The sequence below is a fragment of the Trachymyrmex septentrionalis genome, unplaced genomic scaffold (assembly GCF_001594115.1).
Source record: "Trachymyrmex septentrionalis isolate Tsep2-gDNA-1 unplaced genomic scaffold, Tsep1.0 scaffold13, whole genome shotgun sequence".
In the NCBI taxonomy this organism is placed as follows: domain Eukaryota; kingdom Metazoa; phylum Arthropoda; class Insecta; order Hymenoptera; family Formicidae; genus Trachymyrmex; species Trachymyrmex septentrionalis.
Window position 1 is genome coordinate 3,831,168 of NW_017304438.1, and position 21,181 is coordinate 3,852,348.

At 37.4% G+C, this 21,181-nt stretch overlaps 1 protein-coding gene across 2 annotated transcripts in view; it reads left to right on the forward strand.

The window, feature by feature from the left end:
- The first annotated feature begins 6 nt into the window (after positions 1 to 6).
- Positions 7 to 21,181, forward strand: part of LOC108756829 (E3 ubiquitin-protein ligase TRIM9) — a 115,024-nt gene continuing 93,849 nt past the window's right edge. For both annotated transcript variants that reach the window (XM_018500913.1, XM_018500914.1), the window contains exons 1-2: positions 7 to 956; positions 5,490 to 5,765. In XM_018500913.1, the coding sequence (XP_018356415.1) occupies positions 468 to 956; positions 5,490 to 5,765 (765 nt within the window). In that variant the 5' untranslated portion in view covers positions 7 to 467. The remainder of the gene's footprint in view (positions 957 to 5,489; positions 5,766 to 21,181) is intronic.

The following is a 21,181-nucleotide window of genomic DNA, read 5'->3' on the forward strand; positions in this document are numbered from 1 at the left end:
CGCCGATTCGTGTTCCACTAAAATCCTTTTGAAGGACATCTGTAGGACTCAACTCTTTTGTTGTGTTCGATTATTTTTGACAACCTTTTTTTACGTGAAACTCTTTGAAAGCGTCAACAGTTTATGAGAATCACTTTCCGATAGACGTTTTTTTTTTTTCACAACAAGTCTTCGAGTGATACATTTTTCCCAGCGAATCGGAGCATTCCGTGAGAAAGTGCAGCGAATATCTCCGTAAATCGCCCCGCGTTTTAGAAGAACGCAAAGTGTGCGTTCGGTCGCGACGGTGAAAGGAGATCAACGACGGTGACCTTCGACTGCATCGCCACGTTGTCCGGCATCCTGAAGGAATCCTGCAGACCCGAACGAGGCGATCGAGCGAGCTGCCGCGGCTCGAGAAGATCCACGAGGAACAGCTCACGGACACCAGGACGATCGGCAGACGACGTACCGCCGGTGCATCTGCGATGGAGGACGAGCTGCGGTGTCCCTCCTGCAAGGAGTTGTTCGTAGAGCCGGTGCTGTTGCCCTGCTGGCACGCACTATGCCTAGCCTGCGCGGTAAATCTGCAGGCACCGCCGGACTCACCGCCGGAGTCCACCGCTGACTCGTCCAACGCACCGGGCTCCGATCAGGAAGCCGACAAGTTGTCGATCCTGTCGGAGACCGACTCCGGAGTGGTTTGCAGCAGCACGTCCACCAGCTCGCGGCCAGGCAGCTACGTCGGCACCCCGGGGAACGGTGGCTTCCCGCCGTCCGGTGGTACTCTCTGCTTATCATGCCCGGTCTGCCAGAAGACCGTATATTTTGACGAGGGCGGCGCCCATAATCTGCCCAAGTACCGCGCGATGCAGCACATCGTCGACAAGTACCAGGAATCGCGGAACTCACGGCTGCAGTGCCAAATGTGCGAGGGAGAGCCGCGCGACGCGACTGTCGCGTGCGAGCAGTGCGAGGTTAGCACTTGAATTCCGATTGTAGAAACGGGCATATGGTAACGGGATTGGGATAAACGAGGGTGCGAGGGACACCCATGTAAAGCGAAACAGCAGGTTCTCGTATCGCATGCGTGATTTTCCCTGAAACGCGTCTGATTAGCTCGGGATTAGGGATTAGGGATTTGACGATTAAAATGGAGGAGAATGAGAGGTATTGTAATAATAAAGCAATGACGAGGCGCATAAAAGCGACGAATTTTTGATTAGCTATTCGAATTAGGATGGAGAAGTAATTGGAGAATGGTTGGCACATTAATATTGATTGAATCCTTTGTATGTGAACGCCGCCGTATATACTTATGTACGTTTAATCGGAATGGAGAACTTTTTGCAGGAATAGCAGGATAAAGTTCTAATCAAATTCTATTAAAGCTGCAACGTCATTATTATTCTTTTTCTGATTTTTTTCAATGTTTCATCAGGTGTTTTATATATATTAGTTGATTATGGTGTAAACTATTATTATCTTTTATTGATTTAGTTTTTACTTATAACTTTTATTTAATAGTTTTTTAACTTTTAACATAATAAATGTCACAATAACATATTCTATAATCAGACGACTATTTAAAACAAATTAAGTAAAGAAGCGCTATATACAATTTAGATTTTGTGCCTAATAATATTATACATTTTTCAGTACTTCCAATATTTTTGTCAAATGTTCTTATAGAAATATTAGATACTATAGCCTTGACCGCATTTGATACATATGAGCAGTTTAATTTAACTTACTATTAGTATTATGATTTATTTAAAATCATGTCAAAAACAAAAGTTTTGTCATATTTATTTTATTTTATTTTGATTGATAAAGAAACTATATAACAGCATGTTGCAATTATGGATTATTACTATAATTCAATTTTTGGGAAATTTTGAGAAAGGTATTTTGTGTAGTTAAAGAACTTCTTCTTGTAGCGAATTCTGTTAGCACTTCAAAGTTAAGCAGCTCGTAGAAGTTTCACAAGTTTTTATTGCTAAATTAAAAGGGTGCTAATAACTAATAAATAATAGTTTGTTATATAAATGCATAATTGATATGATTGATTTATGAAAAGGACAAGGATAATTTCACCTTCTGGTAATCAATCCTTTTCTTTGTTTCTTGTCTTCACGTTTCGACGAGTTTTATCTACTTGTAGTTCTAGAAATGTACACGTGTAGTAGAAGTATCTGTACTCTTGGATCAAACAGAAGATCACAAAGTGTAATAACCGTGCGAGCTTTTCATTATTTTCATTTTTCCGCTTTTGTCTTCATAGAAAGCTTTTCTCTCTTCAGTGAGAAAAGAAAAAGTCTAAGACACTCATCGGCTTTGTCAAAAACAATATACACAAGAATAAGTAGGGTGTTATTAAAATTTTGAAAATTGTTATTTTTAATTAAAAACTTAATAAAAGATAAATTTATCAAATATGTAAGAAAAGAGCCAATTATATACGGCCAAGACAAGACCTTAGTGCTTAATAATATTTTTATATGCAAATTCTAAATACATGCACTTTCAGTTATATAAGCTGCGCGCCGTTTACTGTTGGACTTGAAATGTAATCATAAACTGAAGCTGAAATAATATACTGTTAGATATCACAGGAGCAATAGTGACTCTTAAGTTAAATAACATTTTGTTATGTTTAACTTATACGTGTGTTAAAATGTAAATTTCATTCCACTTCTGTGGTTAGTTTCAAAGTAATTCGCAATGTTCATATATGCATTTAGTAAATAATAAACTAAACTTGAATTGAATTTAATACATTTGGAATTATTTAATTTTATTGTTTTAGTTGAATTAACGACACATTGAGTATGAGTGGTGTCGACTTATATAAATGATGAGAAAATAATAACTCAAGTTATTATAATTTGACATTATGAACATATTTAACAGTGTATCATAATTAAATTGATGATCCGGTCGATTATTTGAAAATAATACTATACTGGCATCTTAAAAATCTATTAAAAAAACTTATTGCAAAAAATAGAAAAAAAAATTTAGAATAATGAAAAAAATTATTCGAAAAGTATTTTTGTGTTTTATCGTTATTTGATAGTTATCTAGTGCATTTTATCTCGTCGCAATATAGAACGTGCTTTTGCCGAATGCGGTGACATTTTCCAAAGGATAATGTCTAATACGTCTCTTGTCGTTTTCGCTTTTCGATATTTCTAGCCTGGCGCTGATTCGATCGTTCTCTAGGAAAACTTCTGCCGCGTCGTAAGATCCGCAACGGCAAAAGTTTCCCAAGGCTACTATTCTTAACGACCGCGGCATCAGTCGTGTTTATTTCTCTTGTGTGCTTTCCTCATCCAGAGGCTCGTTAACTCCCCCTCGTTCTTCCTCGAAGTCCACTTCATAACTTTTCTCTTCGTGCTATAAGCGCACTAGAGTCGCTCTTGGCTACGAAAGACTGCCATCTATACCTTTATCGACATTAATATCGGGTGTGTCGTGTCTTCTAAACGACAGAAATTTCGCTGGTCGAAATTTCAAGTACGAGGGACAAATCTTGTACGAAAGGCACGGCGAATTTGTTCACTTAACTCTCGTGGCTAAATAGATATTCTCCGTTAATTTCAACAGTCGAACCGATGTGTCAAAACGTTATGGTTGTTTATGAGAATATATTTCTATCTCGCTTTTAGTTCCTCCTGGATATAATGCAATAAAATACAACGTTGTTTTGAATATACTGCTCTGATTTGTCGAATGTAAAATATAAACGCGCTCTCAATATGCACTGTTAGATATCAAAGGAATAATGGTAAATCCAATCTTTTGGGAGATTGGATTAAATAACATTTTGTTACTTTTAGCTTCCATGTGTGTAAATCAATCCGTTCCTGGGATTAGTTTCCAAATAAATAACTTCCATTATATTAACGTATGGACTTATTATTATTACATAATAAACTAAATTTTAGTCAAATTACATTTTGAGTTAAATTATATAACTCTATTTAATTAAACTAACGACATATTGAATGAGAGCAGTGGTGATTTTTAGGAATGATTAAAAATAACTCAAATTGGATATAATTTGACATTACGAATTCAACAAGCAAAAACAATTTTATTGAAGTATGGATCTAAAAATTTAGTAAGATAGATTTTTTAGAAATTTAAATACAGATTTGAAAATTATTTCGTTGGATCATCAAAATATTATATAGAACGTTTAAGTATTGAATACCAAAAAAAAGTTTTAACATTCTAACAATCAGTTTAAGCCTCCTCCATAATTTTTATGGTCCAAACAAAAATTTTTCAGATTATATCTAACAAATTTTAGACACTTTAGCAAAACTATTCTTTCTATGAATATCTAAATTACATTTAAATATCTCATAATTTATCTTTAAGATAATTTCTTTTATAGAACCTGAAAATTATATTACATATATATATCTTCGAAATCTTTTTGAAAAGTACATCTTGAAAAAAATAATAACTTTGATCTATCTCTCTAAAAGCTATATTTTATCATAATACAATATAATTAAACAAATTTTTCTTAATTTTGAGCAACATAGGAAATGATATTTTCTCGACAATTGTCAGTTCCGGCTCGCGCAACACTTGTTTGCACAATGCATTCACGCAAATCGTCGCCACGTTGCATTCACATTGTGACAAAGAGAGCGATTTTATATTGTTCGGCGTTCTGTTTGAAAAGATCGAGTTACCGCGCTTCGGAGTGTCGCGTCGCATGAAATATCTCGTTGCGCGACAACGTTGTACGCCAATCGTGCATCCTCGTCTCGCCTCCTCTCTTGCTCGCTTTCCTCCAAAGTGTTAAATTTCATTTTCGGCCCTCTCGTGGCGGTCCCTCGGGTATACCGCGTTCCGAGACAAGTGGCGGATATTTTTTCTGTGATTTTACACTCGCATCCGTCGCGCCGGTCGCTCCTAGGTACCTATGTGGAAAAAAAATAAAAAGAGAATCGATAGAGCGCCTGCAATTTCATTCGTTGCCGGCAACATTTCCGCGCGACGACAATACCTCGGCTATCGATAATCGAAATGATATTATTTCCGAGAAGGAAATACCTAACGGAATGAGGAATATTTGATGACGCCGAACAATATCGCAAAAATTGCTTCTAGAAAAAAAATATTCACGAAATTAATGTTTATTGGCAGATTCAATCTATACTCACTTTCTAGTATAAATTCGATAAAATAAAGTATGTATATTTGATGCTTGACGTAAATAAGAAAATTTTATCGACACATGTATATCTACGCATTTATTATTTAATACAAAAATATAGTAAAAAAAAAAAAAACGGAGGGAAAAAATTTCGAACGCTGCAGAAACTTTATCGGTATTTTTTACAGCGACAATTTTTTTCTCTAGACATCCATTAGATATTCTAAATATTGATGTATTTGTAAGTGAATATCGTGCGTTTTCTCTCTCGTATTTTTAACATTTCTCTGTAATATTTCGTAAATTCGACATTTCACGATTCTTCTTTCAGGTTTTGTACTGCGACGCCTGCAGAGAGTCCTGCCATCCGAAGAGGGGCCCATTGGCAGCCCACAATCTGGGACCACCGAGAGGCAGCTGGCAATCAAGTGGAAGTAAGGGATCTCGACCCGAGGGCACGCCGATCTGCAACGATCACAATGGCGAAGCGGTGACTCTCTATTGCGCCCTTTGCAAAATCGCGATATGCGCTCTGTGTCTTCGTGATCGTCACGCCGCACATCCTCATGACGTTCTGCCGTTGGCCGCTGCTTGCAAAGCGCAAAAGGTAAGTGAATGATCAAACGTTAGATCGAAAGACGATTTAAAGTATGCACTGAGAGAAAAATTTATTGGCACTTGTGATTATAAAATAAATATTTATTTAGTATTATTGAAAAAAATATTATTGATTAAGATTTAGTATATAAATTTTTTTCTCAATATATCAAAAACTTTTCTCTTACACTCCTTTCCGCCAACGGTTAGATTAACTTTAATCTCAGTTCAACTTACCCATCATTTTTTTCTAATTCTTATAATCAAGATTACAGTTAATCTACATTGGTAGAATTCTAATGTGAAGATTAGATATACACAAAAGTAAGAAAAAGAATCGCAAGAAAGGTAGGATACAAAGATCAGGTAATTTGGATTACCGTCACATCCTTAATCAACAATCGTGCTTTGCAATAGGCGACAGTACTGGAAACCTCAAGCGGTTAACTCTGGGTATCGTGTCCGGGTGGTTGAACGAGGGATAGTAGGGGCCAGGGGAATACAGATTTTATATGTACTGAAGAATGACGCTGCACTGAAATACGCGGCGCGATAATATATGTATATTTGATGATGAACTCCGGTGCGTAATTTATGTGCCTAGCTGCATGGGCAAAATCCGAAAATAATGGATGATGCGGTGCCAAGCCGTTAACACGACCAATAATTGAGTTTCAATCTACTCGCTCATACGTATAGTGTACGCACTTCGACGCGATTGAAACCATAGTTTTGTGTCGAGCTCCCGTTGTTCTATCGCATTTTGCATGCCGTGGGATCTCACGTTTCTATGTGCGAGTCATTAGCGGAATCGACGATGAAAAATACATTGCCGTTCTGCTAATCAATCATACGTGTTTGCGTGTATTGCCTCTCTCTCTCTCTCTCACACGCGCGCGCGCGCACACACACACACACACACACACACACACACACACACACACATACAACACACACACACATCAAAATTGGAGTACAAATGCAACTAAACGGGCGTAAAATATACCGTGTAATTGATCATAATTAGATGTTCATATAATTGCGCGGATGATTAGACATTATCTCGCGTAATTGAAGTCGTTAAATTTTCAAACTTCTGTATGGAATTATTATTGTATATATTGTACTGCACTGAGAGAAAGGAATAGTTGCAATTATTATAATTTTATTATAATTTACAATAATTCTTGAGACTATATAGTTATTTTAACCATGCAAATATATAGTCAATTTTGCTATTAATAATGATCTCACACAAACTGCTTGAAAATCTTTAATTTTTTTTAAACATATTTTTTAGTTATTATTGCCATATAAATAGTAAGTGAATTTAGGGAATTAATTATACTCATAATGATTAGAGTTGTATTTATTTTATAAATGTTTATTTTATTTACAATTTATATCTTGATATACAGTGATGGGTAAGATACTCTTAAAATTTATCTAGATATAGATTCAGTTACATATACGAAAATTTATCTAAATACAGATATAAATACACATATTAAGATGTATATAGGTACATATATCAGATACTTTGAAAGTATCTTCAGATTATATTTCAGATACTCTTAAATTAATTTTATTGTAATAATGGTAATGTGTAAAAAAATGTATTAGTTATTAAATGAATTATTCATTTATTCATATAGATAATTCATATAGATAATCATTCATTTATTTATATAGATATAATTGAAAAAACTTATAATTGTCATAAGACGATATTATTCATCATAGTTTTACAAATTAAAAATTGCTTCAAGCATTGTGTTTCCAGCTTTACTGTACATGCGTTAAAAATTTTACAATCTGAGATCACTGGCTATGTTCAGCAAAAAAAGCAGCTATGCAACTGTAATATTCTTTAATATGACTGATTTGCATTTAGATCCTGTGAGGAACTAAAAGAAAGACCAAACATGTTATAGAATTTTGCAACAGCAAAGCTATTTTTTTTCTGCGGAATGAAATCAATCGACAATCACGCATTCACAATTAAAATGGAATTATAACTATGCTGAGGAAATGTATCTGAAAAATGCATCTAAAAATCAGTTCAGATCCTATGTTTTTTATCTAGATATAGATACAAATACTCGAATTTGACACACAAAATGTATCTCTATACATATATAGAAATACTACTCAACACTGTTGATATATCACTATATTAATATTTAAAATTATCAACAATTTATCGTACAATTTTCTTACGTTTGAGACAACTATCATATATGGTTATTATTACGAACATTATTAACAGCAGCAATAATCATAAACATGAAGCTTCTTTTAACCATAATTATTTTACCAAGCAATTATAATCACAAATACCAAACTACTATTTTCTCAATATGGGTACGTAATCTCCTCGCTGAGTATATAATCTCTAATCTGCTTTACCTCGCCATCGTTATCGTTCGCGGTATCGTTAGTAAGAATACATCCACTTTATCGGGAACGTATTTCATAACGCCACAATAGATACGGCTCCCAACGACGTATTAACGCAGTACTATCGCACTTTTCATACTTCAAAGCGCCACCGAGCGTTATCGCGTCTCTCCGTTGTCGTCGCCGCGAGATAACACCCGCGCAAATTGCGTACCGACGGCGAAATTGCGGTGGCAAGTGGCAAGGTCGATGGTCTCGCGACGATATATCGCCTTTGAACGCGCTCTCGTCTGCATTCTCCCTGGGAATGCAACGGACGGGACAGTATTGCGTACCGGACAGTGCAGCGCAACGGCACGATATTCGGGATACATTCGCGATCGACAGCTGGTTTCGATATCGCGTGTATCCCCGTTGTGTCCACCCCCTTCTCCGTGTGTTACACACGTTGCCACACCGTTGCGTTTCGCCTCTCCAGGCCGCCAGGCTCAGTCTGGACGCCGACACCTGGTCACTTCCTGACATATGGAACTCGCTCGCTCGCTCGCCACGTTGGTCTCCATCATCCGCCGGGAATCACTTCCTCCGCGATTAATCTGATAAATTGCCCGCACGGCCCAGTCAAAACCGCCTGACTCCAGCAATTCCGTAATTGATTGCCGTCGGACAGGCGCGTGGACGTTCGCTTTTGTTTGCACTCGCCATCCATTGTATCTCGAGACGACCTGATGTGTGTATGTATGGTCGACCTCTGTGTTAAAGATCGATAGAGTTCGCACGCTGTCAAGAAAATCGCCGTGTTACGATGCTCTAATCGTCGTCATCCGGCTGTGGCGTACGCTAATCGCTTCTGGCGAGTCGATCGGTTCAATGAGAACGAAGAATCGCTTCGGGGGGTTTCACGTTCATCTTGTATACACTCTGTTTACAGGATATTAAATATCAGATTTCAATAACTATTAACCAAGCCTTAAACCAAGCTTGGGTAATATGAAATTGATACTTGGAAGCTGTGCAGAAGTTGATATCAAATTATGCTGTGGCTACTGATCATGAGAATGAAGATAACCGATTGATTTTGAGGAAGCACATATGCCCGTTTCTGCCAATGTAGATTAATTAATTTAAGTTGCTCTTTATTGTTTTCTAATTCTTAGAACTCGAAAAAGATAAAAAGTAAGTTGAGTTAAAATTAAAGTTGATTTACATTGGTATAAAAACGGACAATGCTCTCTCTGTTGTGTCAATCTTTGGTTGGCAGCAGACGAGAGTAAAGCCCATGGCACATAAAAAGCTTAAGCGGTAAGACATAAGTAGTGAGTAAATCAATATTTTGGATTTGCTTGTATTATTGTCTCGCGGTCTCTACTGTGATAACTTTAACCATCTACATGGAAGTAAGTATATAATACAGTAAAGCTGTAAACCTATATCAATCAATAATCAATCAATTACAGTCAAATATGAGAAAAATAATCGATTATGATTCGTCATTTTCTTACGGCTTACAATATTACTCGCATTGTAGACGATCTTATAAAACCTGTGACACACAAAATAATTTAAACAGTAAGACTTAAACAGTAAGCAAATCAATTTGGATTTGCAACTGTTGTTGCTTTATAGTATAGTTATGGTGCAAAAAAACGTGAGGCAATAACGTAAACAGTAGCAAATAGAAAATATTAATTTATTTACTGCACTGAAAAAGAAGATTGGCTGCTGCAGTAAATTAGATGATAAAATATGGCATAGCATTGTTAATTGGCTGCTGCAACCAATTAAAAATGCTATGCCATATTTCAGTCAATCTTTTCTTTCAGTGTACTTATTTCTTAATACTGAAGTACAGACTTTTGCATAACGCACAGTGCATGAGCGAATCAAACAATCGATCAAACAGAATCCTTCCTTTCTTCCCACTTCACGGAAAAGAAGAATTTTGATTGGTTAACTCGCTTATGCGTTATATGCTACGCAAAAGTCTGTGCTGCGGCGTTTAAGATCGGAGCATAGATTTTTGTATAACGGCATAATGCATAAAACATCATGAGAGAATTGACCAACCAAAGTTTTTTTTCTTTCCGTGAAGGACTCTGATTGGTTAATTTTCCTATGATGCTTTATGCGAAGGTCTGCGCTTCGGTCTTCACTGCCTATGTTTTTTTTTTGTATCATAATTTTTATATTCTCTCCTATGATTTATCGATTCGCTTGCTGTTTACGTCTTACTTTCTTACGTTTTTCTTCGAATCACTGGCTTTAAAAGCAATTGTGTTACAACTCCGCTTCAAGCAGCTAGAAAATATCAGTCGCTCTACAATCGTGATTTACGTAATTGTAAATAATCCGATTATTTGCCAATCGCGTCGCTAAGCATTTTCACCGGTTAGTCGGTACACAATTGAGTCGAATAGCGTCTTCTGAATAATGCATCTCGCCGAGGGCGTTTATCGAGGCCGGGGCGGTGTGGAGGGAGCCCGCTGAAAGTGCAGTCGCGATAAAGTAATTTGCAACAGGCTCGTTTATCAGCGGGGGCTGCGAAGATAGCGGGTCGCAAGCCGATCGTAGGCTGTACTACTATACGGGTGCGGGTCGCAATCGTGTCAGCTGCGATCCCGTTCCCCGACGCGAAACGTTATGGTCGCGTTTTGACACGTAATCATCCGTCACTTTGTCTTCTCCATTTCTCTCTCTCTCTCTCTCCCTCCCTCCCTTCGCGTCCCCGGAGCCGTCCTTCTCCTGCCACACGCTTCACGCACATGCATCGGAGTTTGCGCAACGATACTCTGGCCATTATTACACATTAATGTTGACGTACAAGGTAATACTCGCGTGTTGCACCCGATATTTCGGTAATTAGTCTGCCTGCTCGTCGGCTAATCATGGGAATGCCGCGTGCATGTGCCGCACGGGTGTTCGTGTCTGCAATCGCGATAATGCAATCCGCTGAGCGAACGTGCGTAAGCAGTACTTGTCGGACTTGAGATGCAAATAATAGGAAATAATCTACGCTTAATCAGCCGGCGTTCTTTCGGTGCACGCGCGCGTTAAGAGAGTTATTTCCCGGCGTCCCGCAGTTATACTCCGCCCTCGTTTCAAGCTTCTAGCCTACGATCGAGGCTTTAATCTGTATAATTTAGCGATTCCGTAATAACTGATCGAAGCACGTTATATATCGCGTAATAATACGTCTCTCCTCGCGATTTGTGTAAGAAAACTGTTTACCAGTCGGATAACGATCGTCCTTATTCCGGCGTCGCGTCGGAAAATTGCCGTAGCGTTTATCGCCAGTATCGTATCGCAACGATAAAATCACCGTGTCGAGTAAGTTGCGCGTTGGCGCTTAATCGACACGCTAATAACTATGGCCGATAGTCTTGATTGGTTTTAAACGGAGAATAACGCGGCTGAGTGGGCCGCGAAAGACCACAACAATAATAATAATAATAATCGATAACTCGATCGCGGTCGCGGCTAAAATTGATTATAAATCCGCTTAATCGATAAAAGACCACGTTTTAATTTTAATAGATGTCTGACGCGTGACGTTGGAACGTCGCTCTCTATTTCCATTAATTTTCTGAGTATTTAAGACCGGCGAACGGCGTCTTTATTGAATTTCTTGGGGATATTACAAATTCTTGCTTTTACCATCACAGATACGTCAATAATGATATTAGAAAAGTTCCGAAGACATGTGGAAGTTAAAAGAAGATTAGAATTTATCTTATAAAAAGCGTAAAGCCAATTCTTTTTCTAATCCCTAAAAGTGAATCAGTGTATTATCACTGACTTCAGTGCTATACTTATAACTGTAATATCAGCGAATATATTTACTGATTTACATCAGTTATAAGTACATCAGTTATAGCACTGAAGTCAGTGATAATACACTGATTCACTTTTATAGAGAATACAAAATAAGTAGCTTCTATTTAAAAAAAATATATACAAGTCATATAATTTTTTTCTTGAGCTAATCTATCTTTTATAAAGACATCTTTTGTTTTGCAATTCTTCTAAGAACTCCGGGGACGCGGAGAGAAATCTAACCGTGCGTGTGCTCCCAGTCGAATATCACATTTGCAAGCTTCATGAATCTTGCATGGGCTTGCGTAAATATGCATAAATATGCATACCACTGTGTACCTAATGGTCTAAGTCTCGGCAATGTATTACAAGATTCGATTACTTAGTTGTTAGCGGCAAATAGACAAGGGTTGACCCTGATCCTCTGTGTCAAGTTTGCTCGCGTGGAATCGATTGTTTGCGAAGGGTATATCCCGCCATCCTGCAGACATCATCACGCAGCCTCTTTAAGTCTGAAAATTGCCACGGTAGATTGCGCGTCTCGCAAGAATTATTACGAGCGAAGGAGGAAATAGCTTACGGAAATCGTTAAGCAATGGGGAAACACTTTTACACACTTTGAAACACTTAGTGCAACACTTCTGAAATTGCCTTCTTTTTTTTTACTTGTGTTATGACTTATGTACCATATACATAAAAATTTGTGAGTCAAACAATTCCAATAAATGCAGATGTTTTTAGTAATACTTGACTAAGTTAATTAAATAGCAATTTTGTAAACCATTTTTGGTTTTTTTAACATAAAAAATGCGGAACTTTTTTTATTTTTATAAGGAACTGTAGAACTATGAAAAAAAAAACCTATTAGAGCTGTCATTATTTTTTTTTATATCAATAGAATATCGTTCCAACTTCATATATCCTTCATCTATTATTGGTTTTTCTTATGAGCTTTATTGGGATCTTTTTATTTATTTCTGTGAAATCGCCATTCTTCTGTAAAGTATGATTAAACATTTATAAGATACAAAAAATGATTTTCCCGCTTTCTTCCCAGTGTATAGAAATTATATTAAATTCTACAAAGCCGTAACCTTAATTAAATTTAGGGAGCCTTTTACTTCCGAGTCGAGCGAGTCGAGTTGGCGTTTTCTTCTTCGAGGTGTGCATTTCATGCCTTTAAATTTTCGAGTTCCTTTCTTTCACGCCGTTGTGTGCAGCGAGTCTGTCGAGAGAAGAAGTCAGGCACGCGCGAGATCTCATCCAGTCTTCTTCTTGTCGTTGTCGTGGCGCCGTTTAGGAGCCTCCTCGAAGCGACTGAAATCTGCCTGCTCTTTCTTCAACGCGGTGGGGGAGCAAGCAGGTAAAAGAGACGCCGGAAGCTGACGAGAAAGGGGAAAATCGCTGTCGAAAAATCAAGGTACGGTAAGCGCGCCGCGACGTTCGCAATTTCCTGGCCGTGAGGGAAACGTCGCGTCGACGGAGTCGCGTCTACCTACCTGCCTGCTTGCCTGCTTGCTTGCTTGCTTGCCTGCCTGCCTGCCTGCCTGCCTTAAACAGCCACGCCTCGATTCGCATGTCACAAAGAGCGTATCCGCGTACTGTGGCCCCTTAAGGCGGCGGAAAAGTTGGACGAGGTAGCGCGGGAGTAAAGGAGGTTGAGAGCGAGCGAAGATGAGAGCGAGCACCAGACGAGAGTGAACAAGTAGAGCGAGCGAATAAGCAACCGAGCAAGCGCGCAAGAAATGGATAAAGGCCCATTTAAACAAAACGATCTTTGGAGGTTCTGCGACCGGGCTTTTTCGAAGAGAGATCTTTTCAGAAAGGGAAAGTCGCATGAGCCGAAATGAGTGTGATCATTTCCATAACATAGGCGAGAGTACGCCGCATTTACCTTTTGAAATTTCCCTTGTTAAGTGGACGGCATTCGCATAAAGAGAACTGAACGCCAGTTTTAATTATCTTGCAGAATTCAATATCGGAGCTACAACGATGCGGAATTATATTTGATTTTCAATCCTTTTCACTTGGATGAATCTCGTATTTTATTGAAATGAAGTTATGAAATCCGCGTTGCGAAAAATGCGATTGAAAATATCTCCATTAAATATATTTCATTTCCATATTATACCAGAGTAGTTTGATACAAAACAGATCAAATGCTAGAAAAGTACACTGAAAAAAATGTGTTTGTGACAATAATTATATAGTAAAATAATTATCAGGACCTCCATTTTTATGATTATTACTGCTATAATGTTAATAATAATAACAATCATATCTGATAATTCTCTCTCAAATATGAAAAAATTATATTACAAATTATAATAATTATAAATTTTAATTAATATAATGAAATGTTAAAACATAAATTATAAATAAAATAAACATTTTTATTCTGTAAATGCAACCGCAATTATAGTGAATGTAACTATTTTCTTAATTAAATTTACTCACTGTTTATGTGGTAATATAATAATTAAATAATGTAATTAAAGTATTATAATAATTAAAAAATATGTACGTGACTATTATTAATAGCACATGGTTAAAACAACTATAAGTGCTATAATTGTCCCAAAAAATGACTATAAATTCCGTGGGTAGTTTGTTAAGTTAGTGTTTTTATCCCATCAAAACTCGACGTATTTTCCATTATATAGTTTCCTCTTAAAAAGTCACTTCTCAAACTGCTCACATATAATTAAATTATAATAATTGTAATTTTTTTCTCTCAATGTATATTTTGTATCTGGCTTTTATTGTATTAGCATATCCTTTCAGGATCTTTATTCAACTACTTTATATATTATAAAAATCTTTAGAGATAAAAATGTTTAATTGATTATAAAATGCGTATTGCGTGTATATTCTAATATTAGCATATTATTCTTATCACTACATCGCAACGAAATTACAGATTTTTGCATATCACGTCTTGGTCGCTGGTACATAATAACCTTCGCAAATCGTTAGGTTTAAACGGGCCTTAAGCCTAAGCCGACGCGGCCGAGGAGTGGAGAAATACGGCGAAGGAAGAAGGGATACAGCTGTAAAGAGGGATCCGAAGGTAGTACACGCTCGATTGCTAGTGTGCCACGGCGTGGCTCGTGATATCGCGTGGCGTAGGAAAGGTTCAAAGTGCCTCGGGGGGCACATGGGCGAAAGAAAGGAAGAAACGCGCGAGAGAGGGGTACAGTCCCGGGTACCAGTCGGGTTCACGGGCGATGTAGGAGGCGAGGGTGAGATAGAGGCGGTGAGGCACAAACCGGCCCAGGACCTGGGTGATTCTCCGATATCACGTATTACGTATCACGGTGCCGATACGTGCCTGTATGCGTGTGCATTTAACTGTGTGTGTACGTGCACAGAGAGACAGCCATAACATACCGCTCTCGGTATTTTCTTTTCTCCCTTTCTTTCCTTCCCCGGTCCTTCGTTTCTCTCCACTCTCGTCCTTCTTTCTCTCACTCCTCGTGTCCTCCCAGTTCCCACCACCCACCATCTCGCGGAAGGCTAGCTCGTCGTCTTTTTGCCTCGGGAAGACTCGAGTCTCTCTCGCGCGCGCATACCCCAGAGGCAGATCGTTTGCAGCGCGTACTTAAATACAGACACGCGGTACACTCTCTGGAGTGTATATTGCATACGGTGGCCGGTCTTAAAGATGGAGAAGAGAGCCCGTCGTGGAGTAACGACCTCTCTATCTTTCTCCATTTTATTGACTGTAACGACACCGGCTGTGCAATCGAGCAACGGGCGATCGCTATCTTGTTACTCGTTTGCCATTTATCTGGCGATACAATACGTAGCTGAGCTTCTTCATGGCAGAAAATATAGAGAGTAATGTTACTTTTCTGTTTTATAAAAATGTGTACGATCAAATTGATTATTTTATAGAAAGATTGTAATTCGAAAATTCTTATTTTTAATAACCAAAAATATTCGTTAGCATTATCACACTTGATAAAGACATTTTATTGTACTTTATCGATTGGGCTAGATTAGAATCTTTTTGATGTTAAGGAGGATTTTTTTCAATGTAGATTTAGTGACATAAAAGAAAATCGATTTTTAATATTTTTAGACTGAAGTCTTTTCAGAAACTTACGTCATTAATAGGGGAGAGTTAAGAATTTAAAATTAGAATATCATATATACAATAGAACATTATACGTAGGTTCTATTATTACATGTACCCAGAAAAGAAGAGCTATTTCTTACATTCTAGAGCCAATAAAAATCAATATCTTAATTAATATTCCAAAAAATACTCGTTTTATATTGTTTCGAGAAAGATCGATCAAGGTCAGCTACTAATTGATTTTTCCCAAACATGTATCATCATGAATAAAATCTTGATTAAAACGAAACTATTTCAGTAAGCTTTGGCGAGCGTTCCTTCGCGGATGAAACCGATATTTCGGGTCGCATCTGCGGTACCGCTACGGTCTTTAAAGCTGCAGTATCGAATGCCGGAGAGATCGGGGAGGACGCGTATAAACGGTGTGCGGCGTCGCGATGCAGATATTTGCACACGCGTGTGCATCGGCGAATGCACGCATGGATACCGTACTGTCTGGTCGGGTGCTTCGCACGGGTGTGGTGCAGTGAACCGCGGAATCCCAGTAGGACGGGTCAGTGACAATTTTTGCGGGTAATATACGTAAAGAGAGAGAGAGAGAGAGAGAGAGAGAGAGAGAGAGAAGGAAGGGGAGGGGTTGGAGGGTGGGAGGGAAGGAGGATCGTATTTCTCGCGCGCGCGAGAACTGAAACGTTACATGGAAACGAACGAAGGATAATATCTCGGTGCGTTTCTTGCCGGTGTGCGTGTCTCTCTCTCTCTCTCTCTCTCTCTCTCTCTCTCTCTTTCTCTTTCTCTTTCTCTTATTCCATTTCGCCTGCAGTCGAGTGCCTTTATTGCGTTCCTTGGTCCTTCCGCCACCTTCTGCCCCGCGTCGTCGCGTGTTTAATGCATTTTCGCGAAATTAACTCCTCACCATCGTCGCGTCGTCGGGAATACTGTCTCTCGCATACGTTGGAGACTTTATCGTACTTGCACGACTATTTGCGGTGGATTTTGCATTACACAAATGTTCTTGGAATTTTTTTTACGTGCGTGCAACTTTATGCATATGCAATTAGATATAGTAGTAGACTATACAGATGCAAAGATATATTTTACGCTGGATGCTGTATAATTCACAATTTTAATTTTAAGATCTTCCGCACTGTTCTATTTTCGTTTATTTCATTTCTACCAATATGTTATATTTTTCTATTACGATATTGTATTTTTTGCAAGAAATAAATGAAAAAAAAAAAAACATATTTTACATCACAGAATGCACAGTTTTAATTTTAAGATCTCTCACACTATTGCACTTTTTTTAAAAATAATTCTATTACTATTATATTTCTATTCTATTACTATATATTTTTTCATGCAAGAGATAGATAGAAGAAGGTAAAGATTCTTCGGCAGATCCTTCGAATCCAATTACTTTCTACTTCCAATCTGTGTAATAAGGTATTCACTTTTAGCGAAGAGTTTGCATTTTATTTGGTGAAATACGCAGGAGAGGGATTCGGTGGTACTTTACTCTTTCTTTGTTTGCCCTTTTATCTTGCCTAGTGGTGAACGATAGCAAGCGATAGCACTCTCGAGCGCCGCAAACGTTTCGCCGAGAGTACCTTCAGATTGATGAAAACTAAGGGCGCGCGCGAGGGACGGGTGAAAGCGAGGGGATGGACATTTGTGCGCGTTTGCTGTTTATCGAAGGGAATTGTGGTGGCTTTCACGTGCGCGCTCGTCGTCCGAAACGGTCGAACGCACTCCGAAAGGGAAGCGGCTCGAACCGTCGAGAATAATCCGCCTCGGCGAACAAAGTGTCGAGGTCGGACGTGGGAGACACGTGCGACCAGACTGCGATGCAGTTTATCCGACTGCACTTTGCTGGAAGACGAGGCTCAAGTACATCAAGAAGAGAGAGAGAGAGAGAGAGAGAGAGAGAGAGAGAGAGAGGGGGGGGGGGGAGAGAAAGAGATACTTATCGAAAAATCGAGTGTAGCGTCTAAATAAATCTCTCGTCTGTATCGCGAAAAATAAACCGGATTTTAAGAAAGAGAATTTAAAAATTGCAGTTTTTCGAAGGTACAGTTTAATAAAGTAGCAATTAAGACCTGTTTCTGCAGTCACACATCCGCTGAGAAGTTCGATTGAAATCAGCCTCGAGACGCTGAAATGTTTTAATAGATAGATCTTCAAAGTCAATTAAATATTCTTCACGTGACATGTCTGAAACTGTGATTTCTCTTCGGGTGAAATTAGTTCCGCGTGAGTTTTGTTCTTCGTTTAATAATTAATTTTTAATAAAGGATTACATACAAGGAAAGAACGGTTTTGCAAAGTGTCTAAAAATTTAGTTAGATACAAATTCGAAAAGAATTTTCTATCAAATAATTATTATATGTAGGACGAAAAGGACAAACTTGTTAGAATGTTAAAACATTTTTGCTTGTTCACATCATGCTTGAATCTAATTATTTTTGTGGTCCAATAAAATTTTTGTAAGATCTGTATCTATCTAAAGTTTTAGACAAAACAAAATCCAGATTCCGTTCTTTTTGTATAGTTTCTAAGTTTCGTATTAATTAATATTGTAGAGAATCCGCTCAAACTAACTGATCAGTGTGACTCTTGTTATTGATGTTCACTGCTCTTGATTTTTTTCTGTTAACTTTTTTGTATGTAGGTGCAATTTTCTTAATATTGATAAGTTGGTCTCTTTTATAATAATTACATGCAAATATTATCAATATTTTGTGTTTAATTTTTTTTATCAAGAATAAATTTAATTTTTTTATTTTAATCGCAAAAATATAATGTGAATGTTATATATGTTGCGTTTAACCAAACTTTGGAACTATCGTAAGCTTTAATATATTGATCTACTCCTCTTATTATCTCACTGAATTTAAATGTATAAATCAGTCGTATAACAATATCTTACAACAGTTGCGAAGCGTTTTCTCTACTGAATGTAATCAGTGATGTGCGCTGTGTTGTATTTACATGAAGTCGGCGCGCCGTCATTATTTGTACGACGAGATCCAAATAAGCAGTGTGGTTCCGTGAACGTCACATCAATTATCACTCAAGAGAATGTGTGAAGTATTGCAAGACGTGATTTTCTTTCCTATAATTAACAATTATTAGTGCAACGATTGGATAACTCTTGCAATTATTTCTTACATAAACGTACTAGAAGGCAACGGATATGTTTCGAGACACATGTTTTACGCGATCTCTTCTTTCGAAGCGGGAATAAAAATAGAACAGGATAAGGAATAGGAATTTCAAATTAGCGTCTTGCTTTCAAAGTATAATATTTTGTCATATATTTATTTCATGCTGTGTAAAATATATTTCATGTCCTGCAAGAGATGATGTTCCAAGGTGTTGAGTTGCCTTTATTTTTTGCGACATGATGAGATGGATGTACTGCGTGATTATTTATGGAGATACCAAATGAGTTTTTTTTCACATTAACAATTACCTATACGATTAAATGATACTTGAAATTGACTTTTCATATTATATACACATAGAGCTATTTATCGAAGAAGATTTTTTTCACAGCCCAAGAACTAAAGTTGTATATATTATGAATAAGTAACGTACATTATGAATTTAAGAAAATAAATAAAACAGAGTTAAATAATATTTAGCTATCTAGATGAGCGCTTAAAATCACTTTGATTTTAATCGTAGTTTAAATTAATAAAGACGGTGTGACGCTGTTGGTATGAAATTTATGTTTGCGCGCTAAGAAATTTTGCGTCGCATTCTTGACATTATTTGTTTGCTGGTATTAGAGTTCGTTGAACTACGGAATGCTAGCGTATCATAAGTTTTCTTCTCTTGTGTGGTTTTCTAACGGTTTAATTAACATACATCTCTTTAATAAAATATAATGCAATATAAGCACCTCTTTATGATAATTAAATTCTTAAAAGAAAATGTATGCCGTAATAAACATCTTAGTCATAAAATTGTAATGAATATGTCGATTTTTCATATACTTGTAATTAAATTATTACAAAGAATAATATTGAGAACATTTTCCACATAACAAAACAAAATTAAATTATTATTATAAATAAGAGAATTAAATAAGAGAAAGAATATTTTCGACCAAAGCAGATCTTAGTGCTTGGTAATATTTATAATATATACAAATTTGCGAATTTTTTAATTCTATAAGCGACGCGTTGATTTGATTTGTTGGAATTGAAACAACAGTTGACAATTATAAAAAACTAAAACTAGAAACATTACAAATTATATTGATCATTAATTTAATAATAGTGCTAATAAGTATCATAACATTGCACGGAACTTATTGCGAAGAATATCATCTTAGTCTGGATTCGAACCTGATTTCAGGATTTTTTTCTCTTATCAACAGAAAATATATAAGTTTTTAAGAAATTTTAATCATTTTTGGCAATCGGTTGACTTTTATTTCATCTGCGATAATTCCGATTTTCAATTCTATTTATAACTCGTTTAACAAATAATATTTGAAAATTCATAACGTTGTTAACGAGGAAATTAATTTTCGTTGAGGAAACAAATGTATATTAATTTTAATATTTAGTTGAAATATTAAAAGGGAACACTCTCTCTTATGTAATACAAATACGTTTATGTTTTTCTGTCAAAAACGAGTCAGAACGAAAGAGTCCTCTTTGTGCACGGAATATTACAGCTCGTGAGTACGTTCGTGCCCAGATGAAATCCCCGTGGAACGCAATGGTCGATGCAATTTTTCTTCACGATTCTGGGCATACGGAGTTTTGCGCGTATTGCGTGAACGTCTGACGCGCAAATTTCGTCTTGCCGAATTCGCCACGAGTAACTCTGGGCGAATTTCTCTCTAGACCGCCTTTCCGCGGCCCTCGTCTCGACATAGCTGTCACGATTCGCAGCCTCGAAATACACTTCTCTCTTATTAGAGCTTAGCGTTTCGTGGAGGAGGCGCTTGCGGGACGTGTGACGCCCGAGGGATTTGCAAGCGCGGTGTTATTCTCGGAAACTGTTGCAATGGGATGCAAAAGCTTTGACGTATTAATGCATCCGACTATCATAATGAGCGTAATGTATTCAGTGGTAAGTCTAATTAGGAAATTGTAGAAACCGAATTGTATAAT